Here is a 23154-nt window from a genome sequence, read left to right as displayed (position 1 = left end):
CAGAGTGAGAGGCGGATCACGAATTGCAGCAAATGCTGGAGCTTCAGCAGGACTGATGCAGATGTTCGAGGGTTCCTCTGAGTTCAGGCTTAGTCAGGCCCACTCCAATTCCAGGCCACTTCGGCTTATTTGGGTTTGTGATGGGGTCTGAGATCAGAGACAGAAAAAAGCTGATTTTTGTGAGTGCACAGCACTGGCCTGTCTCTCTCTAACTGGGTTAACTTCAGGCTGAGGGGGATTTTCGTGTTGACCAGCAGACCCTGAGTTATTGACGTTTTTTGTGATGGTATCACGAGCCTGGTGGTGTCTGATTTGTGCTTAGATTCTCGTGTCACTGCAGGAGCTGCCCTTCTCTAAGCTTTCCGAATTTCTGTTTCCCTCCCTGCTTATAGAAGAATTTACAAAACAAACCTCCAAAACAGCTACCGGGGGGGGGGGGGGGGGGGGGGGGGTGTGGAGAGCAATAATTTATTATTTTTAAGAGCTCCTGGTTCAGGCTGTGCCCTGTGAGTGTTGAGCACGGGGGTTAGCACACACCAGCTGTGTGTGTTCAGTGACCCTCTGCTGCCCGCACACCACTGCTGGGTGGCTTTTGAGTGCTCAGTGCCCAGAGGAGGTGAGTCTGGAGTTTTGTTTTGGAGTCCGCTCCATCAGCTCACATTAAAGTGGGGGCTGCTTTCAGTGCGGGAGGTTCCTCCTTCAGTTTCTGCCCTGCCACTCATAAAGGCAGCTGTGTTGTGTGTGGTTAACGAGCTCCTCCAGAGCAGGCAGCCCTTGCCAGATGCACTTTGAGTCAGGCAGGGCTGTGCCAAAGCCATCAGGAGCCCGGCACTCTTCGCTTGGGAAACCCGAGCACATCCACGCGAGGAAATCGATAGTCAGAACTTTTTGTCAACATTTGGAGTTTCAGCAAGGAGGGGGAAAAGATTAAAAATAAAAAAAAGGATAACAATTTCCTGTTTTTAAGCATTTCTAGAAATGCACAGTTGGGTAACACACCAGCCCTTCAACTTCCCACAAAATAAACAAAAAGTGTAAAGTAATGCATTTTTTCCCCTGCCACGAACACCCATAACTCTGACCTGCTCTGGCTGCTTCTCCTTCAGCAGCAACCTCAAAACACAAACAGCACACAAACCCTCCCAAAGGAGACGCAGAGACTTTCACTGCCACTCCAGAGGTGTTCCCACTACAAACCAGTTGGATCAGCAGGTGGGCAGGGGACTCGCTGGGACTGGGGGCGAAGCTGCCCCCATGAGGTGCCACAGCCCCCGGGAGGTGCCACAGCCCCAGCAGCTCCTGCACTGTTTGCAGAGGTCCAGTGAACCTGAACGCTGCTCCCACCCGAAGCCAGCAGCCAGCAAAGCAGAGCACAGCAAGCCCTGGTTTGCATAGGGGCTCCTGGACCCCAGGGGCTCTGGTTCCCCTGGCAGGTGGCAGTGGCAGCCAGCGCGGGGCAGCTGCGGGGCCCTGCAGGTGCTCCCCGGCTCGGAGGGAGGAGCAGAGGGCAGTTCCTGCTTTAGCCACGGCTCTGAGCGCTGGTTCTGTCTCTCCCCAGGAGGCTCTGTCGGTGGTGAGCGACGACCAGTCCCTGTTTGACCCCACGTACGGCGCGGCCGCGCAGCTCCCCAAGGACATGACAGCCTCCGGCAGCCCCGACTTCGGGCAGCCCCACAAGATCAACCCCCTGCCCCCCCAGCAGGAGTGGATCAACCAGCCCGTGAGGGTCAGCGTCAAACGGGAGTATGACCACATGAACGGATCCAGGTAAGGAAAGAGCCTTGCCACACTTGCAGGGTCTTAATCACAGAATATCCAGGTTGGAAAGGACCCACAGGGATCATCAAACCCAACTCCTGAATCCAAACCCTGCGTCCAAACAAAGGCAAAGCACACGCTGTCCGTTCATGCTCTTATCCTGCACACCAACAAACCTCTCTGTGTCCCACCGCGTCCCAGTCTCCTGTAATTCCTTCTTCAGTGGCTCGTTTTGAACAGCCTGAGCACCCTGTTCTGCAGGGTGTGTCCCTCCCAGTTTCCATGAACACTCCACAGACTGGGCGCGAGGCTGCCAGGGCAGAGCTCACGCTGCAAACGCTGCTGTAAATCCCATATTTCACCCCTTAGTTCAGCACCCCATGGATGTGCCGTGGTTCCAGGGGCTCACAGAGGGGCTCACACAGCAATAATTGGAGTTTCAGCCAGGGAAGCACTGAAAACTGCACTTCTGGGCTGCCAGGGCTTCACTAGAGGACACTTCTTATTTGTACCAGGGCATAAGCAAACCCCTGGAACTGGAGAGGTTTTTGATGGAGAAGGAGGAGACTGAGGTGCTTTATGGGACCAAAGGCCTGTGCCCACCCCTCTGTGTGGGTAGAGGTGACACTGGTGACAAAGGGAATTCAGGAGCAGTTGGAGAAGGGGTGTGAACCCCCACACGGTGAGTGGGGCTGGTGTAACCTGCCCAGCTCCCGGCCAAAGGACAGCTCAGGCCGTGTCATTTGTACCTAGAGGTGAATCATTTCCCTGTTCAATGGGAAATTGATTGGCTTGAAAACATTTTTTCATCCCAGCACAGCTTGCCCCTTTTAAAAACATTACTGCAAGTCCAAAGCCTGGAAACAAATTTCACCTTCTTGAGCATAATCTTTAGGTGTAAAAATGTCTCTTTTTTTTCAATTTTCAATATATATTTATAATATAGATACACTTCTGGTTTTTAGCAAAAGCTTTTAGAGCTCACATTAATTTTAAATGTGATTTGAATTTCAAAGTCACAAACCCCTCCAGCATTTGTAGTGTTTAAACAGTGAAACCCTCAAGGGTTTTTCTGCTTTAGGGTGAGTTTAGCAGCACATTTTCCTGGTTTCTGAGAACACAGCAGAGCACAGAGCTGGAAAGAGAAAGCAGCCTTGCGCTTTCAGCCCTCTGCAGAGGGATGCTGGTGTTAAAGACATCAAACAGCAGCGTGTTGTTTTTATCTCGTGAGTGTACAGTGGATGCTGATTCTACCCTCAGATAAAGGTCTTTGTGGCAGTTGCTCTCTTGTGGGGATCATTTGCAGGCTGAACTCGATCTCACCCTGATTGTACCTCAGGAGCACTTCTCGACTTCATGAAAACCATGAGGGTGTTTGCACTGTATTCCCAATCCCAGAACTGGGGCTGAAACATGGGAAAATGAGTTATTTCCTGAAAAAACACGACACAGATAAAAAGATGGATCTTGGAAGTACCAGAGGTTTTGATAGTCATGGGGGCTACCTTTGGCTACCAAGGTTTTCTAAGGAAAAGGAGGGAGGAACCTTTGCAGCATTGCCAGGCTGCCCAAATCAAGGATGGGGCTTGGAGCAACCTGGGAGAGTGGAAGGTGGGATGGGATGGGATGGGATGGGATGGGATGAGCTTTAAGGTCTCTCCCAACCCAAACCATCCTGGGCTTCTGTGGCCGCTGCGGCTGCTCGCACCCACAGTTCCAGACCCACACACACAGAGGGGTTCCTCCCTTCACCCTCCTCTGTCCCAGGGAAATCTGGCAGGGAAAGGAGCCCTCCACACCCTCTGAGCTGCCATAAACCACACATCTCTCTGTGCTGCAGGTCCTGTGAGCACAGGCTCTGTGTCACTCGCAGTGTGTCTGTGCTTGTACACCCAAACTGTCCGGGTGTTCCGTGTGCTCTGGAATGAAACGTCCTGGGCTGTCCTTCCCTGGTGATCCCTGTGTGCCCATTTCCTCCTCTGCTCAGAAAAAAGGGAAATAGCTCTGCCTGGACAAACTGATTCACAAACAGCTGTAGGAGCCCGGGAGCCTTGGGAAGGGCCCTCAGGAGTGGGTTGGTTCTGGGCGAACAGGAAATGCTTCTTTGCAGACTTGCTCAAGACTCCGAGGTTCTTGGACACAAAATGCGTGATCAGTGCCCCTAGAGAGAGGTAACCCCTGTCAGGAGAGAGGAGAAGGCTGCTGTGAATGTCAGGACCATGGCCTACCAGAGCTCCCACCCTGCCTCTGGAGAAGTCCTTAGCACAGGAGCTGCAGAGCATCCGGGACAGGAGGTTCCCCTGACTCCTCCATCCCCTCCTGCTTTCCCTGCATGTTCATCCCAGTCCATGGGGATGGACTGGGCCACTCCAACCACTCATTCCCCAGCCCATCAGCTGCCCGGCCAATCCCAGTCCTAAACCCAATGCCAGTCCCAGTCCCAGTCCCAGTCCCAGTCCCAGTCCCACTTAACTCCCGCTGCAGGCTGAACACCCCCCAGTGCCCCCTACCTCTGTCCCTGCCTCTCTCCTGTCCCTCAAGCATCCTCTCCCCGTGTTCCAGCTGCCCCTTGAGCAGGATCAGCCTTTGTTGTGCTGTCACCGGGGGGTGTCACTGCTGGGGGGTTTGTGTGCTCTGGCAGGGACACAGCTCAGGAACCTGGGCACAGCAGGGACAGTGCCCGGCTTTTCTCCTTTCTCTCAGAGAGCAGGAGCAGGGCTGAGGGTGTGATGAGCTGGTTTGGTCCTCAGCAGAGTGGGAGAAGGGTCTTTGAAGGATCTCTAAACAACATGGAAAGCCCGCCCAGCTTCCTACCCCATGTCAGGATTCCCTGGTTTACCCTCAAACTGGACAGAATTTCCCAGATAAGTGCACCCTAAGTGTGCATAGGGGATGTTCAGGCAGGGATCACTGTTTTAGGGGAGAAGATGGGAATTCTGCATTATTGCAAGATTCAGATGTAGAAAGTTCATTAATTTCCACTGTTATCAAACCTTGAGGAAGGTTTTGGCCTCAAAATCTGCCCTTGCCCTCACAGACAGCACCTTGCTCAGAGCAAAACTCAGTTAAAATTGTATTTGAAAACCAAACCAAAGTAAACAAAAAAATCTTTCACATTTGAAATCCCACTGAATAAAGGAGGAGCATTATTTAGAGGAGAGCTGGGTGAAGTTTAACCCAATTTACAGGCAATGTTAATAATAGAGCTTTCCTTGTAGTTTACGTAAATTCCAGATGAACCAAGCAACAGAAATCCCAAATCCTGGCTGTATATGCTGAGCTCCCCCAGATCTGCATTTGCAGCTAAACTCAGTGAGCGACTTTTCAAAAACTGTTACAAAATATGTCTGGTCTTCAAATGTGAAAGAACGTTCTCCTGATGTGGGCAAACATCCCTGGGCAATCCCAGCTGTGGCACGGATTTTGTCCAGCTGAAACAGTGAGGTCAGTGCTTTGGAAATGCTTTGGAGCCATTCTGCAGAGACATCCCAGCGCAGCTGTGGCTGTCCCTGGATCCCTGGCAGTGCCCAAGGCCAGGCTGGACATTGGGGCTTGGAGCAGCCTGGGACAGTGGAAGGTGTCCCTGCCCATGGCAGGGGGTGGCACTGGATGGGCTTTAAGGGCTCTTCCAGTCCAAACCACTCCAGGATTCTGGGATTTGATGTTTCTCTTGCATCAGAACATGAAAGTGAGGCCAAGGTTTGGGGATTCCCAAAGGTGTTTGTGCCCCAGGGACTGTGTCAGACCAAGCCAAAGGACTTTGTGTGGTGCCTGCGGGGACGAACTCCCCCTGGAGCACCGTGTGAGCCCTCTAGTGGGATTTGCCGGGTCCTTCTGCCCGAGCATCTCCCTCCTGCTGGCCTTTACCTGTCCGGGATGAACAACCTGAACTTTTCCATCCTTCTGGCAGTTCTGCAGCCTCTTTCAGCGGGAGTTTCCCTCCTCCCGAGGCATTCCTGAGAGCAGGGTTGAAGCGCAGGCAGATCCAGGTTTGGAGGAGCTGACTCTGTTCCCTCTTGCTTCTTCCCACAAGCAGAATCCCTGTGTCTGTCTTTCCTTCCTTCATCCAGCAACAACAAATTAAAATGGGGCTTTACACCAAAGAGTGGCAAATTTATAAAGAAAGGAGGGGTGGAAGAAAGGAGGAATGAAAGGATAGGAAAAGGGGGATAGAAAGGAGGAAATATCCCCCTGAGCCAGGTTCAGAAATTCCTGAAGTCCCTTATTTTGCTCTTTCACACAGAAGCCAAAGGTGATTCCTAGACAGAGCCCTGGGACAGGGATTGTTTTATTCCCACACCTCTGGAGCCCAGGCTGGAGCTGTACCAGATTTACTGGTCAGTGCCAGGCCAGCTGCTTGTCCATTTTGGCCAGTCTAGGAAAAACATTCCCAAACACCAAACTCTTGGCATCCTCAGAGAAAGCTGCTGGAGCGAGGAGCCTCTGGACAGTGGGAATGAGTTCTGCTTCGTGTTCCTTGGGCTCTGCCACGGCCACACAGGCTGTGCTCCAGGGAGTTTGTGAAATCAGCCTGGATCCATTTACCTGCGTGCATCCTGCCAGAGCCTGGCAAACCCAGCGTGGAGAGCCACCGGAATGCCAGGGGTCTCTGGGAAAAGCCAGGGATCGATCTGGGATCTGAAACCCCCTTGCACAAGCCTCTCAAACAATGAGGGAGTATTTCTATAAATCCCAGCCTGCCTGTGGCTGAGGCACGAGCCGAGGAAGGAGCGATATTCCATGAACACACCATCCATGGCTCACAGCTCCCTGCTCCCTCTGACACAGCTGCTGTTCCCCAGGCTGAGTCCTTCCTTGTGTGGCCACAGCTACACCCCCCTCCTGCTGGGATAAATCCCTCACCTGGAGCTGGGGGAAGGGCAGGGCTGACTCAGACTGGCAGAACTCCCTCAATTCCCAGGCTGGGTTTGGTAGGAAATGCTGGGTTCCAGAGGACACAGGGTCAAGGATCTTTTCGCTCTTCTGCTGCCACTGAAGATTCTGTGGTGTTTTCTCAGGCACAGCTCAGTCTCTGCCCAGTTAAGTCTGGGTGATGCTATTCCCAGTTATGTGTGTCCAGCAGGGTCAGCTCTGGATGCAGCCATCCTGAAAACTTCCCCAGAGGGAAGGAAGGAGGCTCTGCAGCCACATGGACACAACCCTGCCGGGTACCTGGAGCACATTCTGTGTCCGGCAGGATTAATGGGATGGCTCCTCTGCCCACAGTGCCTGGCAGGGGCACCTCAGCCTCTCAAAGTTCTCTTCAGCCCTTTCTGCCAGATGTTTCTGGTACTTGGCTGTCCGGGTTTGGCTGCTGAGGCACAGAGCAAGGGATGGGCAGGGTCTGAACTGCCAGAGCAGAGGCCGTGATGTGAAAAATCATCACAGAAACACCGAGGGGACCTCACAGCCCCGGGGTTATTGTGATTACTTCACCTTGAGGGTCATGTGGGTGTGTGCAATGTGAGCAGGGAGCACAGCCAGCCAAGGGCTCTGCTCTGTCCATGTTCTCCTTCCATGCCAGCAGAAGGCAGGGAGAGGCTCTTTAGAAAGTGTTGTCATCCAAGAGTCTGGAGATCACAGAATCCCTGAGAGGTTTGGGCTGAAAGGAACCTTAGAGGTCATACAAATCCAATTCCCTGCCATGGGCAGGGACACCTTCCACTGTCCCAGGCTGCTCCAAGCCCCAATGTCCAACCTGGCCTTGGGCACTGCCAGGGATCCAGGGGCAGCCCCAGCTGCTCTGGGCACCCTGTGCCAGGGCCTGCCCACCCTCTCAGGGAACAATTCCTGCCCAATATCCCATCCAGCCCTGCCCTCTGGCACTGGGAAGCCATTCCCTGGGTCCTGTCCCTCCATCCCTTGTCCCCAGTCCCTCTGCAGCTCTCCTGGAGCCCCTTTAGGCCCTGCAAGGGGCTCTGAGCTCTCCCTGGAGCCTTCTCCTCTCCAGGTGAGCACCCCCAGCTCTCTCAGCCTGGCTCCAGAGCAGAGGGGCTCCAGCCCTGGGAGCATCTCCATGGTCTCCTCTGGACTTGCTCCAGCAGCTCCACATCCTTCCTGTACAGGGACCCAGAGCTGGACCAAGCACTGCAGGTGGGGTCTGTGCTGGAACAGTTCCCCACAGAGCTGTATGAGTGGAATATACGGAACAATTGGATCAGAAGTAGTGCCTGTCCCATCTGCAGGGGGTGTTTTCCAGGGAAATTTAACTCCAGAGCAGTGGGGGGGAGAGAGGACCCTGGTCCCCAGGCAGGGCAGGAGAGGAGGTCGGTCACTCACCAGGGGCAGTGAGCACTGAGCACTGAGCACAGCAGCCTGAGCCCCTGGAGCACGGTGTCACACCCTGGAGCACAATGTGACACCCTGGAGCACAGAGACACACCCCTGAGCACGGTGTCACAGCTGGATCACGGTGTCACACCCAGAGCAGTGTCATACACTGATCACAGTGTCATACACTGATCACAGTGTCACACTCTGATCACGGTGTCACACCTGGATCACAGTGTCACACCTGGATCACAATGTCACATGGATCACGGTGTCACACCCTGATCACGGTGTCACAGCTGGATCACGGTGTCACACCCGGAGCAGTGTCACACCTGGATCACGGTGTCACACCCGGATCACGGTGTCACACCCGGAGCACTGTCACACCCCGATCACGGTGTCACAGCCCGATCACAGTGTCACACATGGATCACAGTGTCACACCTGGATCACAGTGTCACACCCCAATCACAGTGTCACAGCTGGATCACAGTGTCACATCCCAATCACAGTGTCACACATGGATCACGGTGTCACACCCGGAGCAGTGTCACACCTGGATCACGGTGTCACACCCGGATCACGGTGTCACACCCGGAGCACTGTCACACCCCGATCACGGTGTCACAGCCCGATCACAGTGTCACACATGGATCACAGTGTCACACCTGGATCACAGTGTCACACCCCAATCACAGTGTCACAGCTGGATCACAGTGTCACATCCCAATCACAGTGTCACACATGGATCACAGTGTCACACATGGATCACAGTGTCACACATGGATCACAGTGTCACATCCCAATCACAGTGTCACACCCCAATCACAGTGTCACACATGGATCACAGTGTCACATCCCAATCACAGTGTCACATCCCAATCACAGTGTCACACATGGATCACAGTGTCACACCCAGATCACAGTGTCACACCCCAATCACAGTGTCACACATGGATCACGGTGTCACAGCTGGATCGCGGTGTCACACCTGGATCACAGTGTCACACCCCAATCACAGTGTCACACATGGATCACGGTGTCACACCCGGATCACGGTGTCACACCCGGATCTCCGATGCCCCGCTGGCCCTCCCCATCCAGGCTGTGTCCCAGCAGGGCTCAGCTCTTCCGTGCTGCCCCGGGGCCGTTTCCCTGCCAGCACAGACACCTTTCACACCTGACAGGAGCATTCCCGCTGGAAATCAGCTCCATTCCCTGTGAAATCCCCACGTCCCTGCAGCTCCTCAGCCTCTCCCCGGCTGCCTCAGGACATGAAACCTTCAGCAGTTGCCTCTCTGAGGGCGGATTTTGGTTCCCTGCCTGGAAAAACAGTAGGCGAAATAGTAAACCCTTAAATTCGAACATGTGTAAGTTCTACATCTTATTTCCATTTTCCAGCAACATTCCCTTCGTCAGACATGAGGAAAAAATTACCGTCTGCCTCAGAATATCTCAGTGGAGCATTTATCTCCCAGCCATGATAACTGAATTTCAGGCACTTCTCGCTCCCTCCCCCCCAGTTCAGGTTAAGAGACAAATTTGTTTGGTGTCCAGCTTGGAATTCCAGCCAGCTGAGCTCGGAGGGTGGGATTTGTGCAGTGTCACCGTTCTCACCCTGCAGGGAATGGTTCCCTCCCAAAGCTCTTGGCTTCTGGCAGAGGAGGAGGACGGCTCTGGGATTAAAGCCTGGCCTAAACTGCCCTGGAAATGGCTCTGGGATTGAAGCCTGGCCCTGCCCTGTGCACAGGCTGTGCACTAATTCCCCCCTGGAAAGGCGAGGGCAATGATGTGCCCTTCCCTGCAAGTCCCTCGAGCTGGGATGTGCTGTGTGTGCCTGGCAGGCTCGGGGCTGGGGTTGGAAGGGGCTAAAGGCAGGAGCTGCTCCTGCAGCTGGAGAAAAGCACAATCCCTGCTCCCTCTCTGGGCTTTGCGCTCACAAGTCTCCCAGAGCCTTCCCCAGGGTCTGCACTAGGCCAGGCCTTAGCACGGTGCCACCTGAGCTGCAGGATGTCCCCTCTTCATCACTCCAGCACCTCAGGAGTTAAACCGGGGCCAGAGCCTTTTCCACACCCGGGTGCTGGGGTCTGAAGCTCCTGACTCCTGCCTGGGGCACGCAAGATTCCCAGATTTCCTCACCAGGTAGTGAACTGTGGCACTGTTAACCAGAGAATAATGGAATAACGGAATAACAGAATAACAGAATAATTGAATAATCAAATAATTGAACAATAGAATAAAGGAACAGGCTGTGCTGGAAGGGACCCACAAGGATCACAGAGTCCAACTCCTGTCCCAGCACAGGACAGCCCAGCAATCCCACCATGTCCCTGAGCGTTATCCAAGCGCTCCTGGAGCTCTGGCAGGCTCCAAGAACAGACAAGCTCTGTTCCATTCAGACTCCGTGCTGACACTGGGTGTTCTCAGGGACAGCCCTGTCACTCCGGGGGGGTATTTTGGGTTCTTTGTCAATACCACGAAAGGGCTGTTCCTGTGTCCCTGTGAGCTCTGAAGAAACGCCTCAGGGCAGGTGAGCAGAGCACCTGTGTGTCACTGCCAGGCTCCACTGCAACACCAGGGGTGTTCTAGTGCCACAAAGGGTGGAACAGCCCCACAGGAGCTCCCAGGAGCACCCAGGAGTACCCAGCCATGGCTGCAGGATTGCTGGAATGCACGGAGCAACCAGGGATGGGGGAGTCGGGTATAACCCACAGGCTGGTGTGACAGGCACTGCTTTGGGAATGTTGCTATCCCAGAGCCACTGCACACATTGCCATGTCTGGAAGTCATTTCCCTGGAGACTCCACCTGGTTGCATTATCGGCGATCCCCTGTGTGACCTGTGCCCCCCAGACCCCCTTATGACACCCAGTGACAGGTCAGGAATGGCCTCTCCCACCCAAAGGAACTCCCCTGACTGTCCCACCCTGGGACCGTGCCCATGTCCATGAGCCCAACCCCTCCGGTGCTGCAGGGATGGAAGGGGCAGGGATGGTGACCCAGCTTTTCCCTTGGCCTTCCAGGGAGTCCCCCGTGGACTGCAGCGTGAACAAGTGTGGGAAGCTGGTGGGAGCAGGCACCGAGTCCAACCCCATGAGCTACAGCACCTACATGGACGAGAAGAACGGGCCTCCCCCCAACATGACCACCAACGAGAGGAGAGTCATCGTCCCCGCAGGTACCACCCCGCCCTGGGGCAGCTTTCCTTGCTCTGCCTGGAAGAGTTCTTTGTTTAGTTTGATTACCCACCCCCAGAGGAATTTTCTCCCTTACAAAGCACGGGAAAAACTAAGGAAAATATCAGTTTCTGGCTAGTGGGAATTCCCATGCCCCGGTGCATTATCTGAATCAGGATAGGCAGCAGAGAATTGGTGCTTTTCCTTTTTTTTTTCCTTTTTTTTTTTTTTTTTCTTTTTTTTTTTCTTTTTTAATTTTTTTCCTGGAATGGATTGTTGTTTTGGTATGCTGAACCAAATCCATCTCCTGTCATGTGTTGAGGAGAATCTGCTTCCTGGGACACGCAGGGGCTGATCAAAGAGGAATGCAGCGGGCCCAAGTTATAACTCCCCTGGTGCTCTCAGTGATCCAGCTGCACTTTCAAGTCACACTGATTGAATCAAAATGAGCTATTTTGTTTCCATTTTTTTTGTTAGAAGTAGAAGCCCAGAAGAAATTCTATTTCACAGGAACTGCGTTATCCTTCCAAAAATTGTCACACAGAAACATTCCTGTCCAGCTCTGTTTGTGTTTGGTATCCACATCTGCTGCCTGGAGCTGGCAGGATGCTCTGGATGCATTTGGACACTCAGGGATGAGAGCTGCTGTGGAGGGAACGGGTGAAGCCTGAACCGGGAGCGAGGAGCTGCTTCCCTGTGAAGTTTATAAACAACATCCACATAAACACTCAGGGCCAGGAACTTTCCAGCAAAGGAGCCAAGTGCTGGCCCAGTGCACGTCCCAGAACTCGCCCTGGCTCCCAGGGCTGCACCAGGGCAGACACAGCGCTGGCAGAAGGAAATGCACTCGTGGAATTCAGCTCCTTTCTCTGAACGTGGCTCGACCACGAGCAGATGACAATTCCCAAGCATTTGTTTGCCACTTAGGATGAAAAGGAAAAGCCTGAACTGAATGCAGCGAGGAGAAGCCAATAAAAGATTGATGGCAAATCTCAAAGTCCCATCTGAGCTGAGGTTTGAGAGGCTGGCTGAGCTGCCTGGGGATGGCAGCACAATCGTGGCCAGTGTCACCCTGCCTGGAAAGGTGGAGCTGCCACCAACCAGCCCCTGGATCATTAAAGATGTTCCAGGGGGGACATTTATCCTGCTCCTCACCAGGCTGCTGACACAGATTTAAAAAGACCAAGGGTGAGCTAAAGTTTAGCATTGTTGAAATAGGGGAAATTACTTTCAGTGCCCCCAGTGGAAGAGAAGGTTTGGAATCTCCTCTCTGAAGGAAAGTGAAGAAAAGGACTTTCCCCCCCTTATGACCATCCACAAATGAAACCCTTGAGATACTTGTGAAAGAGCAGAGATTTAAGAGCAGACTTTGGAAGACAATAATGAACATCATCCCGGATCTCTGGCTGCAGGAGACGAGGCCCAAGTCATCCAAGAAAGGCATTTGGATATTTTAATTTAATCCAGAATGGAGATTTATAGCGCATTAGGGCGAAGATAAGCAAGAATAATGTCACATTAGGCTTACAATAGTAGCAATAACGAGCTCTAAGCCATGTTTTGAGGAGGCAGATCTTCAGACACCATTCAATGTCGTTTACAGTGTTTAAAGAGAGGCCACGAATTCACTCTGCCCTCTAGATGTTGGGTTGTTTTCAAAACTCAAGACAAATAAGTCTTTCAATTAAAAAAAAAAAAAAGAATTCTCCCTTGAATAGTTGCATTGTAAAATTTGCAGCCTTTTGCCAGTGCTTAGAAAGCAGAATTTCAATTAACTATTGCCAAAACCTGAAGGAAATCCATCTGCTGTTCCCAGAGCAGACTTGCAAAGGTGTGGGGTTGTAAATTCCATGTTCTGAATTCAGCTTTCAGCAGCCCCGGTTTTCTGGAGATTTAGTGGGGAAAGGTCCCAGTTATAATTTCATCCCCCTTGGTCTCAGTTCCCTGTTTGGTGCCGGAATTCCGGAGCTCAGGTGCCCAGGGATGCCAGGTGTGGGCACTTCCCGACCTTTGGTGCCCAGGGATGCCCTCAGCCTGGGCACACAATGGACAGCCCTGGGCTGAGGCATTGTTCTCTACCCCCTAAAATCCAGGCAGAGGCATTTCTTGTCCTGCCCAGAGCACCCCACAGCCCTGTGCATGTTCCTGATCCATGAGCTCAGCTTCCCGGGATCTGAGGTGTCTGAGGTTTGTCTCGGAGCTGGACCAGCTGTTAATGACACATCAGACATCTCCAAAGTTTGAACTTCTCTGCAATCCTCTGCAGCTGCAGCAGAACACGAATGTGCAGCTCCAGTTTGGCAACGGGATACGTGGGGAGAAGCAGCACAGGAAACATCTGAAAATGCAGATATGCTCTGAAAATGACTCTGGCGAGTGCTATCGTGGCACCAGCTCTTGCTGGGCTCTCTGATCTAATGCCCTTTTCAGAATTCAAAGCCTTTTCTTAACCACTGATGCAGCCGCTCATCTCCACGGGGCCTGAGCTCCAGCCGGGCTCAGAGTGTCTCTTACGTCAGCACCAGCAATAAAGATCCCACAGCTGGAGCTCTGCTGACAGCCAGTGATGCCCAGACAGCCCAAAATCCACCCTGCCCTCGCAGAGCTGGGTAGGGTTACAGGGAGAGTGGAGGTAGAATTGTGTTCCTGCGCCGGGGTGAATGACTCTGACTCACACCCAGGGCAAGCTGCTCTGTTTTAGCAACACCACTTTATTTTATTTTATTTTATTTTATTTTATTTTATTTTATTTTATTTTATTTTATTTTATGTCCCTTTGCTGACCATAAACACCTCCACGCCCAGGGTTTCATGTGCCAGCTGTGGGGCTCCCTAAGGCCCATGGTGGGACTCACCCAGCCCTGCTGCCACGGGGCAGCCTTGCAGAGCCACAGCTGGGGCAGGAACACCCTCTCCAAGGGATCAGCTTCCTTTGGGAAACTTCTTTCCAGACAGAATAGAGTCAAATGTTCCCAGCAAGCAGAGCAGTGAGGTTTGGGCAGGTGGGGGACAGCCAGGACAACTGACCAGGCCAGGTGATCCCCCTTGAGCCCTGCTCCAGCATGGTGCTTGTTCATCCTGCCAAAGTGGGATCACTTCAATATTCAATATATTATTGAGTTTCCAATATAGTATTGAATTTCCAATATATTATTGAGTTTCCAATATATTATTGAATTTCCAATACATTATTGAATTTCCAATATATTGTTGACCAGCCATCCTGGCTTCTCGCTGGGCCCATCCTTGGGAGGGTGGATCTGTGGAGCAGGGGTTGTGCCTCACACCTCCCACATGCAGCTGCAATATTTCAGTGATGATCATTTAATAATGATCATCAAAATATCCTGTAAATTCAACAATGTATTGAAAATTCAGTGTATCTGCTTGTGGAAGCAACGGATAACGCTCTGACAGGGCTGCAGGGAGCTGGAGGTCAGCGTGTGCCCATCCTCTGCTCTCCCTGCCAGATCCCACCCTCTGGACCCAGGAACACGTGCGCCAGTGGCTGGAGTGGGCTATCAAGGAGTACGGCCTGATGGAGATCGACACCACCATCTTCCAGAACATGGATGGCAAAGAGCTCTGCAAGATGAACAAGGATGACTTCCTGCGCACCACCTCCCTCTACAACACAGAAGTTCTGCTCTCTCACCTCAGTTACCTCAGGGAAAGTGAGTATTGCCCTGGCTCATCCCATCCCATCCCATCCCACCCCATCCCGACAGGCTGCTGGGATAAACTGCCCTGGGTATGGAACTCCCAGGCTCCTCCTGCAGCAGGGGGGAGGGAAAAGGGACAGAGAAAGGCAAACAGGGAAATGGGGAATGAAATTGGGCTGGAAAGTTCAGATGAATGCAGATGGAGCTACTGGTGCTATCAGGGAGGTGAAGAACTGAGCAGGGCTCTGAAGGAGATTAGATAAGTCCAACAGATAACAGCAGCATCTGTGGGTGTGTGATAAAAATACACATATCTGCCATGGAGATTAAAGCTGACGTTAACTGCTGTGGCACAGGCAAAGGATTCCATAGCTTTGCAGTTAGAGGGCTGTGCCCTTCCATGAACAGGAGCCACAGCTGGCCAGGGCTGGAGATTTTCTGTGTTCCTGCAGGCCCAGGTTTGTTGGAGAGAGTTAAAAACCCAAGAGTGATTCCCCATATGTAAATGTGCTGGAGCAGACGCTGTGCAAATGACTCAGGACTGCGAGCAAAAGGCTGTGGAAGCTCCTCATTGCTCCTTTCTGCCCCACACTTGAGTATGGGATGGATCCAGTTCCCTTTTTTGCTCTATTAAGCCCCAAACCCAGGAGCTGTGAGCAGTGTGGAAAAGCATTTTGCCAGCACCCACACAGGAATGATCACCTTAGGGATGGCACATGCACCTGACACTGGGGGTCTTAGATTCCAACTTGCCCAAGACTTCTGTGCAATCATGATCAAATCCACAGTTTCCAAATGTCTCCTCTTCACCTATAAACGGAGCTAAAAGCATTTCCTTGCCCCACGAAGGTGTACTAAGGGTAATGGTGCTGTGATGAGCCAGAGAACTCGAGCTGGGCCCCACACGCTCTGCTGTTTTTCCAAGTGGAACAGCTTTTTTAGGAGTTATCATTATTTAAGCACTCAAAAATCAGGAGAAGGTGCCATAAATCAAGGTGGGAGTGCAGGGAGAGAAAGGAAATAGTGTACTTTCTCCACTAGAAAATCCTATTGTGCTGAAAAGGCAGATGAAGATGTCTCCTCTGGCCAGTGAAGCAGAGATAACGGAATTTATTTAGGGTGTTCCTTCAAAGTTGATCTCTCTGTGCCTAAAATCAGAGGGAGTTTCACAGATTCCAGTGGCACAGGAGTTAGATCACAGATGGGTGCCTCTGGAAGCCCCACCTTTATTTTTCTTGAGAAGTCGAGCCAAGGAAATGATTCACAACAAAAAATCCAAATTGTTGGATTTGAGCAGTTTCTGTCCCTCATGACTGGACAATAAAATAATTTCCCATCCAAAATTGTTGGCAAATTTCATCCTGTGTCATCAGCAAAGAGCTGCTGCCCCGCAGGAAGCTTTCGGAGGTTCGCCTGTGGAATCAGACACTTTCCTGGGAAGAGGGAAGGCAGCTCAGTGCAGCCAGCAGTGCCTTGGCCAAAGCTGTTGACTGGGGCTGGGGAAATCAGGCTTTGTGACCGGAAACGCTCCTCAATTCCCACAAGATAAACACACAAGTGAGACACTTGAATCATCTTATTGATAAGGCCTGAGAACTGACAGAGAGATGGAGCTGTGTGGGTTCAGAGCACAGGACCAGGCTGAATTTGGAAAGCTTGGCAAAGGGGTGGAATTCTCTGTTGTTTTAGCTCTGGGTGGCATCTCCAGGACCATCCCCAGTGCTTGTGTCCTGTTACCTGGGCTGTTCAAAGCCAATGTCAGGGGAACTGCACTGCTGATCTCATGGCATCAGCCTGAAAACCTGGGTTCAGTGGCCACCTTCACCACCTGCTGCTGCCCATTTGCTCCGGAGCAAATCCCTGCTTGATCCCATCTACCCTTAGACACTGAATTGTGGTCACACTGCCAGCAAGGAAGCACCAGGGCATGCTGACACTCAGGACAGCAGTCCCTGGGTCACACCTTGCCTTTAAATACCTGAAATTAGGAGGAATAAACCTCTTCCTCAGTTTTGCTCTCTGTAAGGCGGGCCCAGCCATCCTGGCTTCTCGCTGGGCCCATCCTTGGGGTGGTGGATCTGTGGAGTGGGGATTGTGCCTCACACCTCCCACGTGCAGCTGCAATATTTCAGTGATGCTCATTTAATAATGATCATCAGAATATCCTGTCCTGCCAGGGCAGTGCCTGCAGTGATTTCTGTGCTTTTAAGCCAGTGCAAAACCCGAGGAGCTTTGCTGGATTCAGGCAGATTACTCACTCCTTTTTCAGCCCATGCCCAGCCTTAGGATGATGAATCTGTGTGTGCTCAGCCCCAGACGTGCTGCGAGTGCCGTGCTCGTCAGAGCAGCTCCTGTCTGCTGGAGCTGGGCAGAGCATTCCTCCCTCCCTGCAGCTGTTCCCAGCCCCAGGACAGGCTGCTCTGGGGAGTGCTGGGTGTCTCCCTCACGGAGGAATGCCTTCCAGAGGAGCTGATGGCTTTTCCAGACTGGCTTCCAGCGGATGTTCAGTGCTGAGCCCTGAGCTCAGTGCCATGGGGACATGGGCTTTTATTTCCACAAGCTGCACTTTTTGGAAGGGTGTTTGTCCCACAGACATTCACCTCTGCTCCTGCTTAGTGGAGGGAATAGGTGATGGCCACCAGCGCAGGAGGATTTGGGGAAATTGCAGCCCTCCCAGCTGGATTGCCTCTGCCCGGGCTCTCTCTCTAAAGGTGCTTGTGCTCACAGGGTGTTAAGCTGGATATCTGATGATTCATGAATCCTCAGCTTTGGGGTTTGTTTTCCAAGAAGCAAAGCTGATCTGAACTTTCTGATCCTGTTTGCTCACCAGACAAGGAGACCCCCTGAAAATGAGCTTTCCCAGAAGGTTTTCAGCATTTTACACTCCTGATCAGGGTGAAAACTTCCTCAAAGCTGCCTATGAAATACATTATTTTGGCACATCTGAGTCCAGACAGAAAAAATAAACCAGCAACATCTGCATGACCTCAACAATAGCTCAGTCTCGGTTTTAGCAATGGAAGGTTCAGGTGAGCTGTGTAATACAGTCGAGAGTAACCCAAACTCATCCCACAGCACCTTTAGTCTTCAGGCAAGGCTTAGGCCTGGATCAGAATGGTGCAGTTGTTTCCTGTTTCCACATGCCATGGAAGCAGGCAGGAATTCCAGCGTCTCTGATCCTCAGGAGGTTTCAGAGTGCAGAGCCCAGTCCTGCGGCACTCCCTATCCTTTGGAGCCTCCCAAAACAGCCCAGCAGCTTTTTCAGGGAACCCCCTCAAACAACCATCCTTCTTCACGTGTTTCGTTTAGTTCCCTCTCCAAAACTGTGAATCCGTGCCCTGATTCTCCTTCTTTATGTCCATCCCCACACATCTCGGGGCTCCAGACTGATCTTTCTCAAGCACACTCTGCCTGGTGAATCCTCTCCAGGGAAGGGAAGGGAGTTTGGGATGTATCCATGCTGTGTTTGGGATGAAGATCAAAAGAAGCTGAGCTGCCACCTCCATCCTTTCCCTCCCTAGTGGGGGTCAGGGTGTGGGGTGTGCACAAATGAGAGGAGCCCGAAGGGGAAAGAATGAGGCTGTGGTGAGAAGCAGAAAACTGCTCAGGGGTTTTTACCATGCCTTAATGCCAAACAAAACCATCCTGCCAAGTGCAGCAGGACCTGGATTCCATCAGGAGCTGTGCAGGGAAGGCCACAGGGCCTGGGGAAGGTGAAGGTAAAAAAGGCTTTCAAATTAAATAGACCCTGAGACTGTGGAACCAAGATGTTCCTGCACCTCTGAAGGATGAGAGGGAAGGGTTTATGGGGAAATAACTCTCCCGGTTTTCAGTCCTTCTCCATCTTTTTGCAATGAATGCGAGGGAAATAAAAGGAAGGGAAGGGTGGGGGGTGCCATAAGACAACGCGTTTGAACATTAATTATGGGAGAGCAGCCCTGCATTACCCTACAGAGAGAGCTGATCCATCCACGGTGTCGCTGACCCGGGCAGGGGGAACAGGAACAAAAATGAAAATTCATCACAGCCAAAGCTCTGCCCCCGAAGGAGAGAGGCAGGAGCAGCCTGGCCTGTGTCTGTCTGTCTGTCCGTCTGTCTGCTCCCCTCTGTCCTGATCTGGGTCTCTGCCTTTCTCCCTTTCCCTCCTCCATTGAAACCTTAATAGGAAACACATTTCCCTCTCTGTGGTGTTCCCACCAGAAACCTCAGACTGCCGGGCAAAGGTGACAACTCTGAGCAATTAAACCTGGGGAGGCGCCGGCCCTTTCCAGAGGCTTGGGCTGCATTTTTTCGCCTAAAGTAGCTATAGGTTGATCCTGCTCGTTCAGTGCTATTCATCACCCCACCCCCACCGCCCCAGCCACTCATTTGCAGCCCCTTTAGTCATAGAAAACCACGTTTCTGAATTCCCCAGCACTTCCCTGTCTGGCAGGGGGAAGCTAGGCTGGGCGTTGCACTCAGGATTGCTTTAAATAACCTGAAAAGGAGAGAGTGGTGCACAGGAGTTTCCCCACAGATATTCAAGAAAGAAATGCCAAAGCCAGAAACCATCTGATGAAAACATGAGTTACGTGGACAGAGTTGTTTCAATTCCTTCAGCAGCCAATCTCTCTAAATATTTCAGCCAACCCCTTTGGCTATTGGCAGCTTTCAGAGCCAGGGTGCCCTTGGGACCCCTCTGAACTCTTTACCTCCTCGTTCACCATCCATCCTGGTCTTTGGAAACATCCCCTGACTTGCAGCATCTGGTACCATCCATCCTCCCCTCCCTGGGAGCAGCTTTGTTTCCCAACACCTCCAGCCTCCGTGTCCTTGCTGCCTTGTGCAGCCTCTGCCTTTGTTTGCATTTGGGAAGGAAAGAAATCCGCTGAAGCAGAGGGCAGAGGGCCAGCAGCATCCAGCACCTGCAATGGCTCTCAGTTCTGGCAGGGAACTGCCCAAACCTCAGCTCCCTCAGGAAAGAGAGACACTCTGTGAGTACTGAGGGGCAGCTGAGGTCATTTGGGATCATGTGGAGCAGAGGAACGCGGGACTGCAGGGCTCAGCCGCAAGATCCTGCTCAGCTGGTGCTGTAGTGCCTGCAAAGAGGCCTTCCTGCCCTGCTGAGGGGTCTGAGGATGCTCGGGGGCAGGATCCCACTGAACTGAGGGGATCTGGAGAGCAGGAAGGGTCTGTGGGCGGGATTGGTGCTGCTCCAGCCACACCACAGGACCCTCTGCCTTGTCAGGGGTGTCTCTGACACAGCACAAGCTTCTCCAAGGAGCTGCAGGGAAGGTGAGCCCAGGAGACTCTGTGAGCACTCATAACCAGACAGCCAGGAAATGTGCATTTTGTGCTGGCTTCCCTCAGCTCCGAGGGTCTCCCCCTCCATTTCCAGGAGAGTTTGCAAGAGAAGCAGAGGGAAATGCTTAGAAAGGAACATTTCCATCACAGACTGCACAGGACAGACGCTTCCAATGGGTTCTTTTTGAGCTGCTCCTGTGTGCACATGGGGCTGGATGGAAAGGCCTCTCTGATCCAAGAGAGCTGCTCCCAAATCCCCCAGAGCATGGGAGATGCTGGAATCCCAGTGAGATCTGTGCAGCTGCTGGCCCCAAACCAAGCATGTGACACTCTAAAAATGTCCAGGTCCTGACAGTGCAATTCATGTGTTTTCTCCTGCCTGTTCCTCAAACAGGAAATTTCTCTATCACAGCCAGAGAGAGAGAATCTTCTTCCTTATCCTGGCACACAGTCTGTGCCTCAGGCATTTCTGGGATAGATTCTGTACCTGGATAAATGCACTGAATGACCTCACCATTTTAGATCAGTTGTCAGTGGGGGACATCAAGGCACTCAGTGAAGGAGACAAATACCTTTATTTTTTGCAAGTGCACAAACAGCAGCATGTGTGACCTGCAGCTACCAAGCTTTTAGGTGAATTTCACAGAAAATGGGTGCCTAATTAGCAGCAAAGTTCGTTTTTTTCATGCCATTAACAGCATTTCCTACCTGCCCTCATGGTTCCCTGTGGCAGAGCGTGCCCAGACTGCACTAACTCCTTTTCTTTGCCCTGCAGGTAGCTCACTGCTGGTCTACAACACTCCATCCCACACAGACTCCTCACGTCTTGCCACCAAAGAAGGTCAGTGTTTTGCATGTAATTGTCTTGGGTTTGATTGGGTTAAAACTGGACCTTTTTAATAATATCCTTGGCATGAAAATGTTCTGCTCCGCTCTGCGTTCACAGCACGGTTAAAGAGGAATAATTCCCACTGTGCAGCCCCATCCAGGCTGCAAATGCCATCTCTGCTTGTCCCGACAGCGCCGTGGCACAAACTGTGTCACTGGCACACTGGTGTTTTGCTGAGCTGGTGGCACATTTCCTGTTCCTGATGTGACCAGTTTGGAATCTCACACAGGCAGGCCTGAGACACTGTTTCTCTCTGAGTTCACAGTTGAAAGGATAAAATCCTCTCACAATAAATTTCACTGCTGCAAAGGCCACTCAGGTGTTCCAAACCCCTCCGTGGATCTGCAGCTCATTTCAGCCAGCAAGGGAGACCAAATGTATCTTTTTGACACCTTCATTCTGGAACAGTTTGGTTTTCTTTTCTGTTTCAAATAACCCATTTTTTGTTTATCTGGTAGAAATTCTGACCACATGGCTATAGCTTAGGAACCTTGAAGTTTAAAAGTCAATAACCCTCTTGGAGCTCCTTCAGGCTTTGGAGCTGTTTGTGTGTCCTTCAGTCAGGTGTTCCTTGTTCTGATTTTTATTGACCAGCTGGACTCTCAGTCAGGATAAAGTTGTGAGCGTTGGTGTGATGGGTGTGATCCCAGAATGGTTTGGGGTGGAAGGGACCTTAAGGATCCTCTTGTTCCAGCCCGAGGCCGTGGGCAGGGACAGGATGAAGCACATCCCGTACCTACAACAGAGAAGAAGTTGAACTGATGAAGGCCAAATAGGGTGATAAAGAGCAAAAATCTGTTCCTTTGCTCTGTAACTCCTGTGTAGACTCTGTGACTCCGTGTGTAGGGACAGGAGCCCTAAATGGGGTTTTCCTTGCCCTCTGTGCTACTGCAGGAACATTGGGTTTGTTCCCTGTGCTCTGTTCAGCTCAGGTTCTGGGAAGGGGTGAAATCTCCTGCCTCCCCCAGTTGGACCCAGCCTGTCCCTGTGCCACTTCCCTCACTGTTACATGAACTGTGAGATGCACACACCTCTCTGCTCCTCAGGAGAATGTGGCTGCATGGACGGGCCACAAGTTTGGATTAAAAAGAACAGTGGGGAAAGGCAGAAGGTCTTTTATTGACACAGCTGGAGAGACAAAACCTCCCGTTCCACCGAGGGGCTGCAGCAAACAGACCCCACATGAAACAGCTCCTGCATGGAGGGTTTGGCTGCCTCCTGTCCTTGCTGCTTCTTTCTCCTTGCATTTCATCCCTTGGACCTGGACATGAGACCAGGGCTGCTCTTTCCAGCAGCTGCTTTTGTCCAGCGTGTAAATGCCCACTTGAGCTCCCTGGCATGCTGTTCTCTCCTGAGGCAGCACCAGCTGATAAAACAGGGACATTACAGGGACAAAACAGGGACATTACAGGGACAGAGCCACTCAGGCTTCGCTGTGACTGCTGCTTTGACATTAACAATCATCTATTTAAAGTTCATCCGAGCTGGGCTTGCTCCTATGTGAATAAGGCAGGGCACGTGCTCCTCCACAATTTCCCCTCACATCCAAACCTCAGCTCATTCTGTCTCAGGCCAAGAAGTTGCCAAAAATAAACCCAAGAAAAGTGTGATTTTTTTTTTTAATTTTTTTTTTTTAAATTAAGGAGAAAATCTCTGCATAGAACTGCACTCCTCTGAATTTTTAAACACTTTGTGCCTCAGGCCTGGAGTCACTCAGGCTGAAAGAAATTTGAGGGGAAAGTGTCCCTCCCCTGCATTTTTAGTGGCCTCGAGAGTGTCTCTGCAGTGCAGCTGACAGAGCTCTGGGTTCACTGCTGTCAGCGTGGAGCCCTCAGCTTCACATGGAACTTTCATCACGTGTCAATAAAGGACCAAGCACGCCCAGGGGGCAGGCAAATAAAAATTAAGAACTACGTAGAAATGTTGAAATCCCATCTATTCCTCCCCATTTCTTCCTATAAGGCATAAATTCCGTCATTCCTTCCACACTGGGTATTGGTGTAGCATAAACTGCCGCACTCAGCTGATTGAGGTTATTGCTGAGATAAGATGGCAGGAGAGGAGACAGGAGAACGTGACAGGCTGGCAGATAAGGAACTGGGGGAGCAGAATGA

At 51.8% G+C, this 23154-nt stretch overlaps 1 protein-coding gene across 3 annotated transcripts in view; it reads left to right on the top strand.

Annotated features, from left to right (window-relative positions):
- FLI1 (Fli-1 proto-oncogene, ETS transcription factor) overlaps positions 1-23154 on the top strand; it is an 86093-nt gene that overhangs the window by 45013 nt on the left and 17926 nt on the right. For all 3 annotated transcript variants that reach the window (XM_048328568.1, XM_048328567.1, XM_048328569.1), the window contains 4 exons: positions 1559-1767; positions 11054-11208; positions 14677-14880; positions 20927-20992. In XM_048328568.1, coding sequence (XP_048184525.1) covers positions 1559-1767; positions 11054-11208; positions 14677-14880; positions 20927-20992 — 634 coding nt within the window. The remainder of the gene's footprint in view (positions 1-1558; positions 1768-11053; positions 11209-14676; positions 14881-20926; positions 20993-23154) is intronic.

The sequence above is a fragment of the Corvus hawaiiensis genome, chromosome 25 (genome assembly GCF_020740725.1).
Source record: "Corvus hawaiiensis isolate bCorHaw1 chromosome 25, bCorHaw1.pri.cur, whole genome shotgun sequence".
Classification (NCBI taxonomy): domain Eukaryota; kingdom Metazoa; phylum Chordata; class Aves; order Passeriformes; family Corvidae; genus Corvus; species Corvus hawaiiensis.
The sequence above is the reverse complement of the archived record's forward strand: the minus strand, read 5'-3'. Positions and strand labels throughout refer to the sequence as shown.